At 38.6% G+C, this 16253-nt stretch overlaps 2 protein-coding genes across 2 annotated transcripts; one reads left to right on the forward strand and one right to left on the reverse strand.

Annotated features, from left to right (window-relative positions):
• Positions 1 to 432: 432 nt before the first annotated feature.
• On the forward strand, positions 433 to 5812 carry LOC108671418 (annexin A7-like; the record flags this gene model as incomplete). Its single annotated transcript, XM_018158964.2, is given in 7 exon segments — positions 433 to 570; positions 791 to 969; positions 1586 to 1761; positions 2515 to 2618; positions 4096 to 4239; positions 4847 to 4954; positions 5120 to 5812. Coding segments are annotated over 7 exon segments (888 nt in total). The 3' UTR covers positions 5174 to 5812.
• LOC108671417 (annexin-B12) lies at positions 5766 to 15947 on the reverse strand. Its single transcript, XM_018158963.2, has 8 exons — positions 15837 to 15947; positions 12981 to 13157; positions 10252 to 10430; positions 9770 to 9945; positions 8576 to 8679; positions 8197 to 8340; positions 7077 to 7184; positions 5766 to 6396 (listed from the first exon to the last, which is right to left on the reverse strand). Exons 1-8 carry the CDS (start codon positions 15837 to 15839, stop codon positions 6343 to 6345), a joined length of 945 nt encoding a protein of 314 aa, XP_018014452.1. The 5' UTR covers positions 15840 to 15947; the 3' UTR covers positions 5766 to 6342.
• Between the last annotated feature and the right edge of the window lie 306 nt (positions 15948 to 16253).

Below are 16253 nucleotides of genomic sequence, written 5' to 3' on the forward strand. Positions count from 1 at the left end.
GCCGTTCGATCGTGGGCTGATTTGATACAAAGGATAATGCTGGCGGCTGGTTGGTGTGGACAATGAATGCTGAAACTCTGCTACGAACTTTATTCGATGTGTAAAATTATTTCGTATGTTGGCGTAGTATTCTGTGCCATACTATTCCCGGCTTCTTTGCTGAAGGTTGATTGGTCAAATTCAAAGGGCATGTTTTCACTTTAATGGCTTGCAACAGATAATGTGACAGATCAGATTTGGTGGAAGTTTCATTTAAGGTGGAAGAGAATCACGTTAGTTACTTCGACGCTGGGCAGTGTTGGTCTTCGACGGGCAACCCGAAACGCCATCCAAGCCTGATTTTTTTGTACTCCATTTTAGTTGTTGATGACTGAAATTTATACCCATTTCCAGGACCAGTCGACGATTCGGTTCCTGGGGAACTTCGACCCCTCGACGGACGCGTCGATGCTGAGGAAGGCCATGAAGGGCTTCGGCACCGACGAAGCCTCCATCATCAACATTCTTGCCAACAGGACCAGTGACCAGCGTCAGAGAATCATATTGTCTTACAAACAAGCTTATGGCAAGGTTCGAATTCAATTATTTATTATCGACCAGCTACTATTCAAAGTTTCTAAAGATCAAAAGAGTGGATTTCACTTTCTTCGACATCAAGTTTCAAGCTGCATTCATAGAAGTGAAGATTAAAACAAAAAAGTCTCGTCTTCAAGTCATTCAATGTTGATATCAAATTTTACTATTGGTCCAGAAGCGTATAAACATAAAAAATTTTTGTCTTTATCTTCAGGATTTGATCAAGGATCTGAGGAGCGAGCTGAGTGGCGGGTTCGAGCGCGTTGTACTCGCCATGATGACCCCAACAGTTGTGTTACTGGTCGACCACCTCTACAGTGCGACCAAGGGGCTCGGTACCAATGAGAACACGTTGGTCGAAATCCTGTGCACTCGAAACAACAGGGAGATTAGGTAAGTCATTGTTGTTGTTAGACTCAAATCGATTCTTACATTTTTTAAAGGATGAGTTTTAACAGCCAAACCCCAATGACAATCCTATTCATGCTCATGGCGCCTATTTCGTCTCTTCCTGTATTTTTATCCTTATGCTTTGTGGCAAATGTGTGCCGCTTCTTGCTTTTACTTCACTTTCCTTGTGGCACCACACCACAACAACAACCTTGAAAATTACTGAAAAAAAAACTTATTTTAAAATTTTAATTACTCGTACATTGCAGTGCACGCGTGAAACCTAATCTCGTGCAGTAGTAACAAAAATTTTATGTCAGCTAAATCTTGGGTTAATCGAACGAACTGAAAAATTTAGCTATAACACTGGGGTGTGATGCAACTCGAGATCTGTTTATACAGGGTTGATTGAAGACCAGAGCGTACTTTTTATTAACAATTTTCTTATTGTTTTTCGCTCGGCTTATTGAAAAGAGCAACAAGAAAATTGTTAACAAAATGTACACTCTGGTCTTCAATCAAATTGTATAAATGAAGAACTTCTACCTAACTACACTAATATCCGCACTCGAGATCTGTGTCTAATTCCGGAATTGTTAGTTTTGAATATTCATTACAGCGAAATCAATGCGATGTATCACCGAAAATACGGGCGTCCTTTACAAAAAGACTTGGAGGCGGACACTTCAGGGCACTTCCGTCGTCTGCTCGTGTCTATGACTGCCGGCGCTCGCGATGAGATGAACCACAACCTGAACCTGGCTCCGCAGCTCGCGCAGCAGCTCTACCGAGCAGGTGATGTTTGCTTCATTAGCGCGACTGATTCTAGTTAGTGAATATCAATATTATAATTATATTATACTATATAATATTATTTTATATTATGTTAATATTCTGGATAATACTACCATTTTCATTAACTTAAAGCAGTTCGTAGCAAGATCGTTTCACCTTCATCCCTCTACCGCCGTATCGCGTATGTGTTCTCCGGGAACATAACTTACAACCTGTTATTATACGTAAACTATTGAGTGTATCTGAGGTACCCGAGGACGTTTGTACGCAACAGAGAACATTTTAAAGTTGTCGTACGTGGCGGCAACCCTCAGTGCAAGTCATTTTGCGCTCACTAGAACGTATCCTTGTTGGGAAGTAGGCTTGCGACAATATTGCTCCGGTTACTCATGTCAGGCGGTAGAGGGTAAATTAGCGGGACTGAGTCTTTTTATTATGTATTAATATCAATATTATATTATACTATATAATTATTTTATATTATGTTACTATTCTGTATAATATTATTTTCATTAAGTTAAAGCAGTTCGTAGCAAGATCGTTTCACCTTTAACGATTTTATGTTGTGAAATTAGTCATGACGAATCGCTGTTGCTCTAATGAGCCATAGATTTTCGGTGGCTCTTGACAGTTAGATATATTGTCTTAAAATACTATGTCTTGCTTTGAAAATGTTAGATATTAAATTTTATGATAGAAATAAAACAATTTGATTTAGTTTTGATCTAATTACTAATCGACATTGTTCAAAAGGCGAGGGCAGGATGGGCACGGACGAAGTCGAGTTCAACAGGATCTTGGCCTCCTACTCCTTCCCGGTGCTACGCGCCGTGCTCGAGGAGTACAAGAAAATTAAGGTAGGAAAAAACTTGAATTTAGCTCATCCAATCCAGTTTGAGCTAAATCACTAAATACTTGCAGTTACGTACCAATATTTTTGGTACGTAACTGACTGAGTATTCATAAAAAATGGACATCTGTAGCTCAGCATGTTGAGAAATTTTCAAGCAAATGGGAAAAGGACGACTTTGAGGATCCCTCGTTTCTGATAGTCGCGCACAATATAAATTTTCTTGTTCGTATTCTCCTTGTAATGACGTCGGAAAATTCATGTCGCATCCGCCAAGAAGCGGTCGTCTATTAACGACATAAATGTAGTACACTATTAGTTTGCATATATGTAGCATAAACATTGTTAAGTAAAAGCCTGTTTTAGGTATTATCATCATAATCTTTTTGAAATTTGCAACAGTTGTCACTCAAATACAGCTCAACAGAATTATTTGCCATATATCGTTTTCAATGCCCCTGGCTAAAGTATAAATTTAAACTGTCGTTCAGTTTTCTAGTTTCTAAATAGGCGCGGCGCCGATATTTTTACTGTCTTTTAATTATCCACGGTCTAATCTGGTCTAAATAAAAGCCCACACTTTCAACTCCCAAGCTTCTTGGGTCTAAATAGGCGCCTATACTTTAACTGTATAAGTGCCTTTACTTTTAACTGTATCAAGCGCCGAATCTTCAAATAAGTGCCTATACTTTTAACTATATCAAGCGTCGAATCTTCAAATAAGTGCCTATACTTTTAACTATATCAAGCGTCGAATCTTCAAATAAGTGCCTATACTTTTAACTATATCAAGCGTCGAATCTTCAAATAAGTGCCTATACTTTTAACTATATCAAGCGTCGAATCTTCAAATAAGTGCCTATACTTTTAACTATATCAAGCGTCGAATCTTCAAATAAGTGCCTATACTTTTAACTATATCAAGCGTCGAATCTTCAAATAAGTGCCTATACTTTTAACTATATCAAGCGTCGAATCTTCAAATAAGTGCCTATACTTTTAACTATATCAAGCGTCGAATCTTCAAATAAGTGCCTATACTTTTAACTATATCAAGCGTCGAATCTTCAAATAAGTGCCTATACTTTTAACTATATCAAGCGTCGAATCTTCAAATAAGTGCCTATACTTTTAACTATATCAAGCGTCGAATCTTCAAATAAGTGCCTATACTTTTAACTATATCAAGCGTCGAATCTTCAAATAAGTGCCTATACTTTTAACTATATCAAGCGTCGAATCTTCAAATAAGTGCCTATACTTTAAACTGTATTAAGCGTCGTATCTTCAAATAAGTGCCTTTACTTTTTAACTGTATCAAGTATTGAATCTAAATAAGTGCCTTTACTTGCAACTGTATCAAGCGTTGAATGTTCAAATAAGTGCCTTTACTTTTAACTGTAAAGTGTTGAATGTTCAAATAAGTGCCTTTACTTTTAACTATCAAATGTTAAATGTTCATATAAGTGCCTTTACTTTTCCAGGGCAAGAGTCTGTATGACGCTATCAGGAGCGAGTTCTCAGGCGACATCAAGACCGGTCTGCTGGCCGTGGTCATGTGCATTGAGAACAGACATCAGTTCTTTGCCAAGTGTCTGCACGACGCCATGAGGGGCCTAGGAACTAAAGTGAGTTGCTCAATTCAATGCATTTTTTTTGTTGCTTTAATTCATTTCTATTGAAGTTCAATACTGTGCAGAGAAATTTTTTAAGGAAGGTAATTCATAATTCTTATGCATTTATTGCCGAGATCCGTTTTGAGTGTTCTTGCAGATGAGTTATCATCGTGTAATAGGTGGCTTGATTATTATTGGTGATAGATTGGTAGTTATTTTGCGCTGTAGGAACGTGTAGCTAGGAAATTCCTCTTAGGATCCGAAAGAGGAGCGAGTTAACGGCTTAGTTTTTTGCGCTTTAGGAACGTGTAGCTAGGAAATTCCTCTTAGGATCCGAAAGAGGAGCGAGTTAACGGCTTAGTTTTTGGTGGCAGTTAGGTATAGGATTTCCAATTAATGTAATTTGTCGCGATGTTCAGTTTATTCTGCTTATAAATTTCTGTTGATGAAGATTTATTGTTCGAAATCTCTAAGTTCATGCCAATAGCCTTTACCTATAAGCGAATGAATATCTGAAAATTCTAATATCAAACAATTATTACATTTCATGAAACCGATGAGTTTGTGCATGGCATAAGCTTGAATTTTCCTATAATGACTTCATCTGCCTTACGTACAGGATGACACTCTCATCCGCATCATCGTCACGAGAGCTGAGATTGATCTCGGCAACATCAAGCACGAATATCAACGCGTCTTCGGCCGCACTCTTGAGAGCGACATCAGAGTGAGTAAAACCCGTGCAGCTTCCAATAGAGTTGGGTAATAAATAGTTACAACCTCTGATTTTTGTCGTTGACACTGAATTCCTAATTAATTCGTTGGAATTATTAATATAACGTGGTAAAATAAGACGAAAGTCGCGGTCATATGACAATCCTCTTTCCCGCAGGGTGACACTTCTGGCGACTACAAGCGGATGTTGTTGGCAATCGTCCAGGGCTGAACTCGTCCCTCCTCACCAGTCAACTGAAAAGCTAAACTTTTGATGTCAATATTTACGTTATTTTTAGGTATGTACTCCAAAGGTTGTTGACAAAGTCGCCAGTTGAATTTTAAAGGCTTTTAAGACGATTGTCAAATACACGAGTATAATTTTAGGATTTTATTCCTCGTTGTTACAGAAAAGTGCTTCAAGCTGCGGGAACACTGACTTTACTTCTTTGTGCATCTTATTCCTAGACAAGTTTTATGTGTGATTTTTAATTACTTATATCATACGCACGTCTCAATCGCTAAAAAATTTCATAAAATCATGGCACGTTTCATTAGTAACTTTTTTACTCCAACAATTAGCTTGGGACAAATAAAACAGGCATCAAACTGTCGACGTTCAGGCAGAAAATTTTCAGTTAATTAATTGTGCATTTGCTGCATCGGCCAACCGTATTCCCGCTAGCTTTGCAAATAAGTATCATCTGTATGAATAATGTAAGCGATGCAAGTGATTTTTGTACCGCTAATTTTTTTGTGAAGACTTTAAAAAAAGTTTCCAGTAAAATAGTCGTATTTCCGTTAATTAGGTTAAAAAAACGTGCTCCATTGTACCATTCATTGTGAAAATGAAATGCTCAGAACCACCGAATGTTGCAACCGTTCCTTTACCTTACATGTGAGAAAGTAATGCCTAGCAAATAGGCTAACCGACTGCAAATATGGATTCTCTACGTGGCTAAATTGCCCAGCGCTGTAATTCATTCGAATAGATGCAAACGAATTGCGAGATTATGCTGGTTGCTTTATATTATTTTTGCAGTTAGAAACTTTACCATATTGTATTTGCCTATCACTGAATTGGTGATGTATGTATCAATCGTTTATAATAAATCATTCATAACCTTTAGCGTGCATATAGAAGCGTTCACACAATATCATCTCCACGTAGCATTCATATTTATTTTAAAAAAAAATACTGACATATGCGGCAACAATTTTTTCCATAGCGACGACCTGAAGTCCATTTTTTCTGAAGAAAACTGGATGAAGCCACAATTGATTCTATTATCCCCGTCCTCAGATTTTTTAATCATTGCTTTGCTCTCCCGTTGACCCTCGTCCTACCCTTACACCTTCAATTTACACCCGTTATTTCATTGGGTTGTGTACAACCTCCGCTCAACCGTCAGCCAAGGCGAGGAGCAACGTCTCGTAGTCTCCAGAAACTTCACTCTGCACGAAGGCGATTCCATCAGCGTACGCACTTAATTGAGTACATTAGCGTACGTAATTGATAGCGAGCACATTAATTTTTGTTGTTGAAACCTTGCTCATGGTCACTTACACGTGTACTGAATACAATGAAACTACAGCAATGTTTTAGTAGCCGCTGAAATTGTTAATGAAGTTAAAATATAGTTCCATTGAGAAAGTATTAATTAAGAAAGTAAGTGATGTAGGTGGAAGTAGATGGAGGTGTTTTAGGAAATTGCAAAGCTCCATTTTGTCCAGGACGTGACGGCTCGTCTTGTACTGCTACAAATTTCCCCTGTGAATTCAGAATTATCCCCTAGACAAAGCTTTGTGGATCGTAAAGAACCGAATACAAAAAAAAAACGTAAATTTTAAGATTATATTTCACCCCAATTCACATTTCAACAACAACTATTTCATCTCGATATTCCTACTGCAACGCTTATTTCTAGAATACCTGATAAGGAGTTCATCGATAATATAGATGAAATGAGGTCTAGAATTACAATAACAAAGGACAGCTCAATGCATGTTCAAATGTGTCAATCTCCAGTTAAATCTTGCTCAAAATATGGCATGTGGGGAGACCGATTTTGTGTAAAATCTGCAATCAGATTATGTTCCAGTTAACAAAAAACGTAGAGCTCTACATATCTCACCTTAATGTGGCTTTCGAGGCTCTCGCCGTAGAGCTTTTCATACTCCTGCTTGATGGTGCCCAAATCGATCTCGGCCCGCGTCACGATCAGCCTGATTAACACGTCATCCTGTGTAGGTAATAGAAAGATTATTCAGGATCAGGGGATGTGGATGTTAAAATAAAATAATTGAATAGATCGAGGAGTAATGTACCTTCCTATGGAGCACTAATTCAATAAAAATTCCTTAGCGAGCATTAGTAAACAAAATTACAACTAAAACGCGATTAGCAGTTATCTCACTGTGAAACAGCCTATGGAAAATGAAGTACGATGCGTGTCATGAGTTAAGAAACATGTATACAAATATCTCCACTAATTTGTCCCGTCAGTTGGGATCAGAAAAAAAACTATTCACAGGGAAATATAACACACAGTTGAACCGTCATTGTGATGCAGCTACAAATCTTCCTAAAGAAGTCAGGCACCAACATCGTAGCATTAGAAAGGTAATTGGAGCTCGTATTGGTACGCCACGGAGTATGCACAGATGATCACTTCAATACCCTAACTTGGGCATCTATTTTCATAGCCATACCTAGTCGAGAAGGTAGACACTACATTCGCGAACCCACCTAGCTATCGCTATTAGATAACTCACTATCGCCTCTCTTGATTTTTCTGAATTTGGTGCCGCCCCAAGATTTTTTATTTCTCACCCCTAGTGCCGGCCTCATAATTGTTCTCAGATAGGTGGCCCTTCCCCTGGATTCTTTTCATCTTGGTGGCGGCCTCATTGATATTTCCCACCTTTGTGCCTGCCTTCTTACTTCGGACCAGTAGCTTTACTGTTCTCAACTCGGTGCTGGCCTTCTTAATTCGGTACCAATAGCTCGACTGTTCTCATCTTGGTTTCCGATCACCCCCTTGATTCTCACCTTCATGCCGGCCACCTCATTATTCTCACCTTGGTGCCGGCCACCCCTTAATTCTCACCTGGGTGCCGGCCACCCCTTGATTCTCACCTTGATGCCGGCCACCCCTTGATTCTCACCTTGATGCCGGCCACCCCTTGATTCTCACCTTGGTGCCGGCCACCCCTTAATTCTCACCTTGATACCAATAGCCTGACTGTTCTCACCTTGGTGCCAGCTCCCTTCATGGCATCGTGCAGGCACTTGGCGAAGAACTGAGGTCGGTTCTCAATGCTCGAGATAACCGCTATGAGGCCGTTCTGTATGTCGCCTGAGAACTCGCTCTTGATAGCGTCGATCAGAGACTTGCCCTGTGAAATCAGAGAACAACAACATCAAGCAGACTTGGCTTTTATTTATAGAATACAGGATAGACTTGTAGGACATTGACATAGTTTTCTAAACTTTTACAGGAAAAACTTTGAACTGCACCTAATCTAAAAAATCTGACAAATGTATACTCTCTTTGATTGCCTTGCCCGAGATTACGTAACTAGCGAAAAAGATAATCGAGCAGACTGAGATTTTTTCCTAGTATTCACGGACCTTTATTTTCTCGTACTCATAGAAGACATAGCGCAGTAGATTGTAGGAGTAACATGACAAGATCCTGTTGAACTCAGACTCGTCAGTGCCGACCTTTTCTTCACCTATGATGGGGAAATTTTGTTACTCAAAATTTTTGAATCGAATATAGTTTAAAGCTTAATAAATCCTAAAATATTGAAATAAAGCTATAAATTCAAGAATTTGGCTTGCGCATCACTGATGCGACCGCCAACAAACAATATATTTTAGACCTTTGAGAGTGAGGGTAAGGCAAGGGTGTCGCCAATTTTCTGGTCCGACATGATATTCAATAAATCTTAGACACCACGACTCCCCAGCTTCACATGCAAAGTTGCTCACTAGGCATTAGGTTAAATATATTTCAGTCTTCACTATTAAATATCTTCACGGGGTCGTTGGGCACGCAGGGCAGAAAAATAGATTAACAAAGGGAAAAGGGGGCGAACAGGCATGACTTATGGGCCAAATTTGAGTAAAAGCAACAAGCCATATTTGGAGGTTAGTCCAGGTTTCTGAAAGGCTGGATATCTCTGGAGATCTGAGTTTTTATAAACTGTGAATGAAAGCATCGAGCCATAATATTAGGAGATTAATCTACGATTAAGTGTGGTTCACTGTGTGTTGTTGTTCTAGGTAAATAATAGTGATTCAAATGCCTTCTGCCTTCTGGTAATTTGATTTAATCTATTTTACTAGCCGGCACGGTCAACGCCCGCCGAAAACACCAAAAATGCCTGCCAAGCCAAGATCAATACGAGACATACATTAGCAGGTTACTGTGACTGTGATGTCCAGGCCACCAAAGTTAAACGAAAGTTCGGACATGGAGTGAAGGAACGACTACAAATATTATTCAGCTGATAATTACAGATGATGTGTGCGCACAAGATCCAAGGTTAATAATACGCATTTTAACCCTCTACCGCCGTACGTCAATCTCCGGGAACATAACTTTTAACTTAAATCATACGTAAGCTATTGAGTGTATCAACCTGAGGATGTTTGTACATTGTAGGCAACAGAGAACATTTTAATGTTGTACGTGGCGGCAACCATCAGTGCAAGTCATTTTGCGCTCACTAGAACGTATCCTTTTTGGGAAGTAGACTTGTGACAATATTGCTCCGGTTACTCATGTCAGGTGGTAGAGGGTTAAGCCCAACGACTCACCAGCTTTATAGAGTTGCTGTGCCAGCTGAGGCGCCAGCTGCAGGTTGGTGTTCTCTTCGTCTCTGGTGCCGGTCGTCATGGAGATGAGAAGGCTGCCGAAAGGGCCTGAAGTCTCGCTCTCGAGGCGCTCCTGAAGAGACTTACCGTACTTTTGCTCGTACACAGACTTCAGTTCACTGCCGTGAAAGTTCGGAAGTAATTGGGCAGCAGATACAGCCAACAATCTAAAAAACACTACGGCGTTTGTTCATTGCCGTTTTATCGAACACAATTGCGAAAAATGTTTAGAACAATTAAATGTATTTCTTACGAACAGAATCCCACTTACATCTGTTAAGGCACCATATGTTAAAGGCCTGTCAACTTGTCAAAGTTACGTGTTGAATTTTATCGTAAAAATTAAAATGTCGCGGACTGTTTTCACTCCTATTTTCTTTCTCCAAAATTCATTTTTTGGAATTAATACTTGGCCAGATACGCACTTGATCTCCTTGTTGTTGCGGGTGCAGAGGATCTCGACCAAGGTGTCCTCGTTGGTACCCACGCCCTTCATGGCCTCGTGCAGGTGGTCGGCGAGCAGCTCCGTCGTGGGCAACATCATCGCCAGCACCACGCGCTCGAATTTACCGCCCAGTTCGCTCTTCAGTTCATCAGTCAGGTCCTGAAAGAGAAGCAATTGAAACTAAATATGGTTTCTAATTGAAGTTTTCACGCAACCTTGAAAAAATGTTTTAACCAGCAAGATTAGGGAGTCAAAGAAGCAATAAAAGTTTACAATTAAATAGCCGTTTACACGCCATTAGCAACCACAATGTTAAAGCCATCCCTTACCTAAAATGCTGTAATCCATTACTATTTATAAAACACATTGTTCGCTGTAAGTAATTATCCCTATCTCACACAATCGGACAAATAAAACATTTATGCAGCTGATATTTATTGATCATGTACGATCTGCAACGCTACTGGCAGTGATATGGCCAGTATAATAAGGTGGCTGAATTAGAAGGTTTATATGCTGGAGTAGTATATAGAACCAAAACGGAAGAGTTGACCATTTATAAAAAAAACGGTTGTATCGAATCCCGCGAAAAAGTTCCGTAATGACGTTGTCCTGATGGGTTCCCTTTACTGCAAAGTAATTAACACTGTTTACGATCGGTGAAAAATCCTACCTGTACAATGTACAAATTACGTATGAATATTCATCAAAAAATGAATAATGTATCAAAAATAATAAACAAACCTGAGATTTGGATGCATCTCAGTGTTAATGCTGTTGGAAGGTGGCAAATTATGAACATAGAAGAAATCAGTGGAAGGGATGGTACTCTAGACGGAAAATAGGAAAGTACAGTTGAAGATTTGGCTTTGGAAAAATTTTAGGAAAAAAATTAGAAACGTTGGTTACAGCAGAGCAAACTAGTTACTCGGTCACTACTGGTGACCACGTTTACAAATAAGACGAGACTTGAAAATTAAATAGTTGATCGTTCATTTGTCTAGAATACCATAGAAATAATTTATTACAGAGCGTAAATAAATTTAATGAATAAATAGCACATTTATGCAAACAAAACGATAGTGAAATAGCAATTTATGAAGATATGTAGAACTTATTGAACAGCTGATGCGGTGCCGGCTGAAGTTGATGATTAAATCGTCCAAAAGTGAATTGATATCTGAGTTTGTTACGCTTCTGAAAGCTGAGCGAAAATTGGACGACTGAATAAAATGATGGCTGGTACATGAATCTTACTCTAGCTGAACTGCTACCTACTTAAACTACGAAACATGCAAACAACATAAAAAATGTAACTCAGTACTCACTGCAGTGAGCGACAGAGAGCGCATTTTATCGTCAACGAAAACGTGAAGTCACGGACAGACGGACGGACATGACGAGCACAATAGGGCATTTTCCCCATAAATGAAAAAATGCGCTACAAACAAAATCTACCCAACAAAATAACCAAAGAACGACAAAATTATTAATGGTGGGAAATTTTCTTACACACACCACGACCACTGCCAGTTGACACACTAGTCAACAGAATTTCATTATAACGCTATGCGTAAGGGCCAAAATTTTCGGTTTTTAATTAGGTACTCGCCAAATATTGATAATCATTAAGATGCGTTTGTACTCAACCCGTTCCTTGTACATCTGCAGGTACTCTAAAATTAACTTTCAACAACTCTTGCCTGGAGGGACTCGTTATATTCACCTGGTAGCTATTAATTTGATAGTAACCATTTTGATTAATTGATTCATATTAATTACAATACTTTATCCATTTAAATACGTTCCTTCGAACAGCTCTCAGCGACGAAATAAATGTGAAAAAAGCGGTGGATTATTGAATATTCAATACCAGGCTTCACAGGGCTGAACTGGAACATTGCATCATACGCAACTTTGTAGCCAAATCTCTCCGTCCTTTTCGCACGTATAAGCGCATGTAGGTATATCCAAATACATGCGCACGTCCTTTCCGCATGTATATACTAAACATGTTCGGGACATGCGAATGAGCTTGTACTTGGTCAGGCCCAAATTACTGAGGTTTAAGGATGCATTCCGCGTACCGTTTCACGGTCGTACATCATAACTAGAAAGGAATTCCGTCTTACGGCTAGTCATCATAGCTACCTACAAAGAGGCTCAAAATACAAAGGAAATGGAACGAGCGAAATGTTGCCATTATAGTCTGATGAACATGAGTGTGGTAATAACATTGAATAACGTGTGAAAAAGAATAGGCAAATCCATGGAAAATTTTAAAACTTAGCGAAATAGGAAAGTATGAATAAATTTAGGACCAAAGAGAGACGACCGGGAATGCACTATTACAATAAATGAGAGGAATCTAAAAAATATGTGCAGAGGAAGAAAGTGGTCTAAAAAAGTTTTCTGATTTGGGATGAAAACTGTAGAAATTTGAGAGAATAGGAGATGAAAGAGCTGAAAAGTAGGTGATCAAAACGGAAAACTGATCAGAGGCGATAATCGGCATGAATTATTACACAGGCTTCCAGTTAACTTCAAACAGGTTTCGTTTAAGCACTGATGTCGGTGACTCGATGTTTTCCAATCAAAAACTCGTATTTTATCGCAATTAACGTTATTCGTTTCCATGATATGTCTTGGAAACATGATATGATGCTCGGTCTTTGACACCGCATGGGCACAACCGTTATATTTCCTTACCTTACCGTAAGCCTGTTTGAAAGCCAGCATTATTTTCTGGCGCTGGTCGTTGGTCCTGTTGGCGAGGATGTTGATGATGGAGGCTTCGTCGGTGCCGAGGCCCTTCATGGCCTTCCTCAGCATCGCCGCGTCTGTCGAGGGGTCGAAGTTCCCCAGGTGTCGGATGGTTGGTCGAGCCTGAAATTCGAAATTTATTTGTTTGGTAGGTTTGAAAAATCAATTCCGCAACTTTTTACAGATTTTCGACGATTGTTCACTGAACAGAATATTCGTAACATAAAAATAAATGAAAAATTCGAAGAAATTTCAGATAATCCCCACCGACCTATTGTGTCATTAAAATAGTTGGGGATCATGCGAACAAATTAAATAATTTAAACTTAAATTCCACGATAAAATCAAATTTAAGGTGTTGTTGAACATTAGTGAACAAATTTGTAGGTAGAGAAAACCCGAGTATCATATCTATTATCTATGGAGAATCATCTATTTTCAAATTCCGAATGTTTTCGTTGTTTGTACTGAACACAAGTACGAGGTCAGTTTAACTTGTGCAGTCGATTATATACCAAGAAACTATCGAAAAAATTAATAGAATGTCACTGCGAGTTTTCTTTTGAAGACTTAGTTTCACGAATGGTACGAATGGAAGCCGGAGACAAGTCATCTTTAATCCCTTCACAAGGTTTAAGTTTAGTCAATAGGTGACATAGGAAGTGACTCCTAGTTGAATTTTGAATTGGTCAGCGATTATGAAGGACGATTACAAAGCACGATCGATATTTTGGCAAGCGTTACAGATTGGGTCGGTCTGCGCATGTCTCTATTTTTAACCGGGCTATGCAAGCAAAACTTAATCCTAACAACCACAAAGTGCATTGAGAATTCTATGCATTTATTGTTTTAAAAAATCAAGTCCGTCTATCTTCAATGACTTAACTTTATAGCATTAATTTCCTGAAGTTAATAAACACATGCAGTATAGCAGAATTTTTCACAATTTGAGAAAATTTCCGCTGTTTTCGACCAGATATATTGATGCAAAATGCGAAACGTGTGCACGAACGCTGCATAGGATGCGGCAACTAAACTTTCTTTTTAATGTCAGTGTTAAGACGAAAAGAAATTATTTACATTGATTTCTACATAAGTTTAATACATTATAAGTTATAAGCTACATTATAAGTTTGGTACATATAAACAGTACCGTATACGCGATAATTTAAATGTCGTAGTTGCAATTAGAACTAGTACCGTCTTAAACTCTACAGCTTCCTCTCTCCAAAGGTTTCATTAAATTCATATCATCAAGGAAAAAATAAGGATTTTTTTTAGAAGGCCAGCACACCAAACGAACGAAGTAAGAGATTTTCTCCACATGTAACCTAACTATAGCGTCTCCTTAGCAGGAACATCAATAACATTCACGCGGGCGTTCGCATACACGATACCGTACTGCGCTGGATTTAAAAAATTATTCAATTATTTTCATTTTTTTCTAAATTATCAGTAAACAAAGCTGTTGTCAATCTCTCAGTGCGGCAGGATATTCTAGTAGATTGCTGTCAGACACCGGAAACTTTCTTATCGTTTTCTTATGGTTGCACTCCAGCTCTTGTGAAGAAATACTCCTTAGTTATAACAAGCTACCGAGCGAAAAAATTCCAACAATCGATTTTCAAAAATTACTAATCTAACGTTGAAAATTCTCTGAGCTCTGGATCATTTCTCGACAAATTCATATTTCCTGGATGACGTGTGTTCCGATTTTGGCCAATTTTACGATCATAGAAAGCATTTTTGAATTAATAACTTAATTTTCAACCTAGAGGCGATGCTTACTGGTAAAGAACAAACTTTGGATAGTACCAGCAGAGCCATGCCCATTTGCTTGTAAACAAGTAAACGTCATTATCCCGACTCAGTAAACCTTGTACAATTATAGAAGCGAACTCCATATTGACAAATAGTAATCGTTCAAATTCTTATAATAGAAATAAAGTATTTCTTTCTGTAGATAATTCTAGTATATTTTTCAAATGGTTCGTAAATTCTAAATATGACGAAGATCAGAGCTTGTTCACTTCCACAAGTTCCACTTTCAAAGTGCAGAAGTTGCATGTCCAAAATCTGTCTTGCTTGAACTGCCGAGCGACGTGACAACACCTAATCGGCATTCCCATCTCATATGCGGACTCAAACACGAAACGCATTTTTATAACATAAGCTTCTAACTCCTTTAATTCTATATGAATATGAATGTAATTAGGAACCAGAGTTGTCAATAGCAATTTGCCGGTCTTGTAATTTTCGCGAATTTTTACGTTGCTTCATTTCCGAATAAAACGCAAAATCTTAATTATCGAACAAGTAGTAATTCCCCTTCTCTTGACACCTTCAATTCAGAACGGACTTACGTGAAATTTGATTTATATGATTTGACTATGACGAAAGATGGAAGTCTGCCAATAAATCAGGGAGATGCCCTCCTGAAAATTAGTGCACACTGTAGAATGATAAATTCGGCAGTCTTCCTTTTCAATCAAACGTAAAACGCAATCGAGATTGCCGCAATGCAACTTCGTAGTTTGTATCGTTCAATTACGAAATAAAACATTTCTAATATTTCAACAGGAACCTCAGTCTCAGGAGATAGTTTCATAATTCTCGCATTATAATTATAACAGAACTACGATAGCAAATCGTAAATCAAACACAATGAAGTCTGAAGTATTGCCACCGTCAATTCTGGGAATTTCTGGATTCAATGAAGTGATAATTAACCTCACTAAAGTCAAAGGATTTCATTGAAAGAAAATGCATGGCAATGAGAACTACCTTGACCAAAGGACTCACCATGGTTAGATCGTAATCCGTCTTAGAAATAAAAATTGTTTATTTGAGGTTAGAGCAGATATCGTTGGTATAAGGTTTCGAAACGTTGAGGTACCTTCACCACATGTGAGCAAAGCCGCCAAGCTACTGACGTCTGACTGTGACAGTGAGTCTGTGACTGTCTGACATCGAGACATCCTGGGGCTGGGATTATAGTGGGATACACCTCAGACTCCAAAGTGTGGCCACCGTTTTCTCTCGTCGAGTATACCAGCTCAACATACCAGATATACAAAAAATTTTCCTTAATTAACAAAATTGAACATTGGTCATTTAATTTTCTTTTGTTTCGTAACATTCTGACACTTTCTTCAAAAACATGACCTATACTGCCTGCCTGGGGGAAGTTCTATCATCAGAGGTGAAACTTACTTACCT

Source organism: Hyalella azteca, unplaced genomic scaffold, assembly GCF_000764305.2.
Source record: "Hyalella azteca isolate HAZT.00-mixed unplaced genomic scaffold, Hazt_2.0.2 contig12513, whole genome shotgun sequence".
Taxonomy (NCBI): Eukaryota; Metazoa; Arthropoda; class Malacostraca; order Amphipoda; family Hyalellidae; genus Hyalella; species Hyalella azteca.